The sequence below is a fragment of the Charadrius vociferus genome, unplaced genomic scaffold (assembly GCF_000708025.1).
Source record: "Charadrius vociferus isolate BGI_N301 unplaced genomic scaffold, ASM70802v2 scaffold65, whole genome shotgun sequence".
NCBI classification, from domain to species: Eukaryota; Metazoa; Chordata; class Aves; order Charadriiformes; family Charadriidae; genus Charadrius; species Charadrius vociferus.
The window spans coordinates 1723975-1730751 of record NW_009649293.1 but is presented as its reverse complement, the minus strand read 5'-3'; the positions used below and the strand labels follow the sequence as shown (position 1 = coordinate 1730751).

The 6777-nt window shown below is 35.0% G+C and overlaps 1 protein-coding gene across 1 annotated transcript in view; it reads right to left on the bottom strand.

The window, feature by feature from the left end:
* CD226 (CD226 molecule) overlaps positions 1-4846 on the bottom strand; it is a 29672-nt gene extending 24826 nt beyond the window's left edge. The window contains exons 1-2 of the mRNA XM_009889076.1: positions 4801-4846; positions 4180-4518 (exon numbers count right to left, since the gene is read on the bottom strand). Of these exons, the coding sequence (XP_009887378.1) occupies positions 4180-4518; positions 4801-4846 (385 nt within the window). The remainder of the gene's footprint in view (positions 1-4179; positions 4519-4800) is intronic.
* Between the last annotated feature and the right edge of the window lie 1931 nt (positions 4847-6777).

Sequence of the window (6777 nt, the reverse complement as noted above, 5' to 3'; positions counted from 1 at the left end):
ACAGTGGACTTTTTTATTTATAAGGATGCCTTTACTCTAAAGGGAAAGAAATAGAGATGTTGTCAAAATACTAATAAAAAAAAACATTTAATGCTTTTCAAATACTTGACTTCTTTCTTCTCTTTCTGTGTTTTTGTTTAAAAAAACAAGTCATGATCCCCAAACTTTTTAAACTGCTTGATCTTGCAGTGTTAGGGTCTTGTTGACACTGGAGTTGCTGGATGTAGTGACACTACTATAACCGTTAGACACTACTTGAAATATTGACTAATTAAGCATCAGCACTTGAGGCTTCAAACTATGCAAATGAAAAATGTTGACAAGTCAGAATCATACCAATTTTATTCACTTTGTATTTGTAGTTTTAAAAAAACAAAGAACATGGGAAAGCAGAATCAGACTCATGACCTCTATTGTTTACCAAGAATGAAGCACTAGAACAATTTTGAACAGTTTGAGTGAAGAAACATTCATTGTTTTGCAAGCCAGGAAAAGTTAATGCAGATATTTTGTCCAAATTTATGTAACTGCCAGTAGATATGACTGCTGTGTGAAGAACATTTTGCCTTATATTTTAATCTAGTTAAGGATCTCCATCATAAGTATAATGCCATATGGCATTATTTCTATTTATTTCCGCTATTTCCATTCAATGGAAATTCTAAAAGCCAATCATAACTTCTATATCTATATTCTGTTGCCAGTTTTCATCGAGGTATGCACTGCAGATTCCTCAATGGCATACTTACCTACTTAATTTGGTGCAGAAATGTCTCCAGGTCCCACAGTAACAGGTCAGTATAGATAAATCCTGACAATTTTCAATGCCCTGGTAGCGCAAATTAAATTATAGACCAGGCTTCAGTTTTGATTGAGACAAAAATCTAAGTAATATCAACTTAATTTCACCTCTGCCAATTTACTAGAACAAGCTTACGTTTCATGTTGAATATTATGTGACCACAAAGTTGCACCCATTTAGAGACAGATACAACTTTAGCTTAGCCAACTAATCTTTAAAACTAAAACCATAAATTGCAAAGCGTTAGGCATTATGCAATTCCTTAAAAAAAGGAAAAGTCTATTAAATGTTTGTTGATTAACTGTTATAAACAGAATAAATGGATTTTGCAGTGAGTTGTTTATTTGTCTGAGGTAGTGTGAGTAAATTAAAGCTTTTAGAAAAGTAATGTCTATTGGGAATCGATAAATCTTAAATCCCAGCCAAAGAAAGCAACATAACTAAAAAAGTTTTAATTACCTATAAAATGATCTTTCTAGTTGGTTGGCAAGATTTCTTTAGAGCACAGAATATTAGATTCCTTAAAAACCACTTCATTTTCTAGGACCTCAACTATTTGTGTGTATTACTCCTATAGAACAAGAACTGTGTGCAGTGAAATTATAAGACTAACACTCAGCTTTCTCAGAGCTTCTTCCCTAGTGCAGAATAAAAAAACCCTAATTTTACAGGTTGGACAACAAAGAAGAAAAATTATATATCTAGTGTCAGCAGAAAGCTATAATACTGGCTGCATGGAAATGAATTTGAAGTTTACTGTTGATTTAATCAAAGCAAGATGCCATCCAGGGAGTTTAAAATATTTAGCACTGATGAAGGTGCAAGTAAAGTAAGATAAAACCTGACTGATAACAGTTTTACTGCAACTACTATATAAATAAATACATTCTCTAAACTCAGGTTTTAATAACGTTTAATTTGCAGTACAGATTGAAGCAGTAATATTTTATCTTCACTGCTGATACACTTCATTCTCTTCAGATCAGTGTATGTAAAGATCACGTTTATGCACATCTATCAGGAGCTGAACAGGATTGATGGTTCCTGTTCTCAGAAACCTTGATTCTTTAAATGGAAAAGGATTAATTTCTATTCAACATTATTATCTCCCTCTGTAGTAGGATTAAATTGTTATACTTGAAAAATGGGGGGGTTGCTGTTGGTTTAGGTTTGTGTTTTAACATTCTCAAACCAAGAGAGAAATCCTTCGTACTAAGAATACTGAATCTCACATGGTGCGGTTTACAGTGTGCTGAAATTTGCAAGTGGACTGGACTGAAGCCCATGTGAAAGTGACTGCCTTGTTTCTTGCATCGTTTCAGATTAACCCTAGCCAGTACATTCAGGATCGTTACCGCCTTGGCCAGGAAAAGGACTAAATGAGCTTGCAGTTCTCTACTGCATCTAACTGTTAGGATTTTACAGAAAATGAACCCACTGTGAATAAGGGCTCAGCACTGCCACAACTCATGTTGAACCAAACCACATAAGAGATCTAGTTTGCCTGTTCTTTTTTGTAAACAGCAACCTGAATTTCCAGATCTTGGCTTATTTGAATGCAACCAAAAAGTATGTTTCTAATGCCTACAGTTACATTTACATTATTACAGTTACAGGTACATTATTACACAGTTACTGTGCACTAAAAGGACTGCCAGAGAAAAAGAAACTGGGGAGTTACTACTGCAGTTATGTTATTCCTTACATAATAAAAAAGACACCAGAGCAAAACAAGCATTCACAGATGACACTAAAAGAATCACAGTTGAGGAACTCTGACCTGGACCGAAAGGCAGCCCTGAGGGAACCCACTCAACCCTTTCATGAGTAGGACATTCCCTCTACATGTGAAAGACTGAATTACATGGCCATGACAATGGGCCACAATGGGGAAGATTATTTCAGGCCCAAACTATCTTATCTAACTACACAATCTAAGGGAGACAGAATAATATTATTTATATTTTTTCAAAGTGAGGGCAATAACTTGTGTGTGGCTTAATTTCTGCACTGGTGAGCAGTGATGTTTGCTAATAAAAAGCTAGCAGAGATAGGAAGACAGATTGGGAATCCTGTTTCATCAGTGCCATCAACAAATGTGCTGGCTAAAATTAAGTTTTAAAAAACTTCATTGGTGAAGACAGGAACAATATACCTTGAATTTTTGAAGTTCAGATATCACCTACAAGAGTCAGGTCCACTGTTTCATTGTAACATTGAAATTACAGAAGTGTAGATAAAATAAGGTTGAAATGAAGACTCAGAAGGATCAGGCTAGGAAAAGAACAGTTATTTTTATCTTCTGGTCTTTCAAATGGTAGGAACTGAATTTTCCTTTCAACTCCTTTCTTTCCTAGCTGTGAAATACAATAAAATATTGAATGAAGTCTATTTTCACTCTCGAGCATTGGAAAGAGGAACAGATTATCTCTACATTCACAATATCAAATCAACAAACCAATAACCAAAACTAGTTATCTTTTGAAGGTTATTCTATCGTATGTATATAATGATCTTCTAAGGAATTCTATCAGGCAAGCTTGGTACTTTGCACCAGAGTTGTCAGTTGACTAATGCTGAATAGGCATACATGGAAAAATGCCAGAAAAGGGTTTTCTCCTCTTATAGAGTGGGAAAGGAAACCAAACTGGATGGGTGGTCAGGCGATGACAGAGCCTTTGCAGAGTACATGGGCAGCTACACAGAAAGTACACAGGCATAACTGGGTCTTTCTCTTTCCTTCTTTCTTTTTCCATTTTTAAAAAGGTCTCTTTTTAAAGAAAAGCTCTTTTTTCTTCATTTAAACTTCCCTACTTCCCCCCTCCCCTTTTGTTGCCATACCATTCCTAAATGGTTAATTTGTTCCTGAAAAAGCAAGCACAGAAGACGTTTAGGAAAAAAAAAAACAAAAAAAACAAAACAAACCAATCCTAGTTTCAGACCAGGAGTACCCTCACCATAGAACATAAGCATAAATATATAGTATATTCCATAGGTAGTTGCAAGGTTCATTCATGTAATTTCATGGCTAATTGCAGTTTCATCCTCTGAAGACATCCTATAGCTTGTTGAAATGCTATGAGAACCTTCTCCCAATGGAAATATTGCCATTACAATGACCATTAGTACCTGAAGTCTGACATGTAATACATGGCTGCTGTGACATCTGTCCGTCTCCGTCAGTTCCCCTCCTTACTTCCCACTTCTCTTAAACTAATGTTTTCTCAAAGTAATATAGGTCTTTTCTCCAAATTACTCCAGTTCTGCATGCTATATAATTGAAAAGAAAAATTACAATGCCAGATACTCCCTCAATTGACCTGGATATCTGTTTTGCTTATGTCAGAAGTTTAAAAAACAAATAGAGATTTACTTACCTGGCTGAATAATTTCTATTACCTTTTCCCAAATTCCATCTGGGTAAGTTACAATGGAGCAAAAGTAAAGACCAACATCCTCCAAAGTGCTCTTGATGAAGGATAAGGACTTGTCTTCCCTGGAAGCATTTTCAAAATAAATTCTTCCATTGTACTTGTCTTCAATATGTATGCCATAGATTGGATGCAAGACAGCTATATTTTCCTTATGAGTTACATTAAATTTCATCCAGGATGTCTGGATTATCACAGCCTTTTTTGGATATATGCATTCCAGTTTCATCTTCTCACTAAGTTTTACAGTTGAATCCACAACCTTTCCTTCCACATTGGCTAAAACACACACAGAAGTTCAGTTTCAGAATCAACATAATTGAAAATTGAAATTATAGAAAAACTCAGAAACAACCTTGGCAGCACTACAAGCAAAACACTGAAGAAAGAGTTCACTAAAAGAACCCCAAACTCTAGATGTTATTGTTACTTCTAACTTGGGGATATCATTGAACAGTTAAAATTTGTCTGAATCCCACAGTAAGAGATTTGTGAATTGTAATCAGATCTGTCATGATGCATTAAAAAAAGGAAAGGCGTTAGCTAGGAATAAGAAAACAACCTTACTTTCACAAAGCTGGAGAACAGCAATAAAGAGAGCTGCGTGGTTCATCTCAAAGAGCACTGGAATCAGTGACTGGAGTGTGACATGGTTTTATCCAATCTCTGTGTACCATGTGCCCTTCTCACAGGATCTTTTTACTTTTGAAGTACGAAAAACATCATGTGCTTTTTACTTTCACATTCTAAGAAACACCAGGTTTGAGGTCTGGGTGCAGCTGCACCACAAAGAGACTAAATTCGTATCAAAATCCACCTCATTTGTAGTAGTTTGCATTACTAATTACTAGTAGTTTGCATTACTAATGAATCTCTAGCAATATGCATTAATACTATGACAACTGAAGAAGCTGGGATCCTTAGGTTTCATCAGCAGAAGCAAACAAAATTCTTCCATATATCCATGTATACAAAATCAACAGAATTTCTCAATTTTTCTGACACTGCAGTTCAATATTTATCTATTATTCAGGGAATATAAAATGTAAAGAGAGGATAAGACAGTTCCTGTATATTAGAGGTCATAATTCTGCAACTAGTTATAGAAAGTAATGTCTTAAGGTCTGAGAATTTTATTTGTGATAACATGACATGAGGTAGTATTTTGGGATCAAAATTATGCAGCTCGAAAATTCTTGTTCAAAGGTGTAAGAATCCTGAGCATTCGTGACTCATGTTGAAATTTGTCAAAACAAGCCACACTCTTACATCTTTTATGGATTTTTCTCAGGACAACTGCAAGCATTTTTGCACCTCGGCAAAGGTTTATGGAGCTCCTTAAAATTGGAACAACATGATTGACTTGAAGTTGAAACTAAGTTTGAGTCAACTGGCTAAAATTCTCAAAAGAATAAACAAATGTAAGTTGAACTAAAGCTGACAACAGAGATTAATATGTTAGGTGAGTAATAGCCTGCACAAGCTTGAGCAGAACTTAGCATTAGATCTGTTTAAGTGTCCTCCCACGGTGCTACACCTTGTGTGTAAATCAAAATCTGTATATATTTACCTCTATTAAACTAAGCATGTTTTAGGATAGTACAATATTTTGAATGTTTTCAAGGATTCCATTTTGCCACTTCCTAGTTAGGTCTGTAATTCTCCATTGTTGCAGTTGCACTTATTTCTGCTCTACCTTGTCTGGATTCGCAAAGTACACCTAGACAGTCAGTAGTCCATCTGATGTCTAGTGTAAAAATCTAAATAGAAGAGAATTCAGCTGAAGACTGAGTCTTGTTCTATTTGCATTACAAAGTTATCTTTTCAAACAGATCAAAAGATTAACTTGCATTAAGCTTGTCTCAGGAAACAGAAGTATTGCTGATAAGAAAAGCAGGAAATGGGAAGCTTTGGAAACTAAACTGCAGATTTTGTATTGGAAAAGAAAGGATCTTGTGAGCTGAAGAGGTCCAGTTCATGCATGCTGTGTGGCATAGCAGCCTTTGAACCAGCTACACAGGATCTATATGGTTCCCACATTTAAATCTTGAACCTCAGCGGCTAGCTGTTCTCAAATTGCAGTTGCAAATGAGGCAAAAAGGCAAAGTAGCTCTCTAACTTGAAATACTATTCTTTATGTCAGGCTATATACGTATATAGTAGTTTACAGATGAGTGGTGTTCCAAAAAATCTAAAAAGTCGAATGAAAAAGATGATAAACATAAGTTAATTTTTTTTACTGTTGTTATTACAAATTATTTTTTTTACACATCTGTTTTCTTTAATTAAAACTAAGATGAAGTATTCAGGAAGTCTCCAGGATGAAGACAAATTCTATTAAATGAAAATTATTCTTTACTCATCTGTATATAAATATAAATTACAATTTTTTTGCTCTGAATTTCATGTTCGTTTCTCTCCATCTGGCATTAAAAGAGAAAGAGAAGTCAAGAAATTAATGCCCAACCCCACATGATGACTAACTATCGATGATATAATATGTAGTCTAAAAATATTTATTTGCTGTACAACAGACACTGTGAC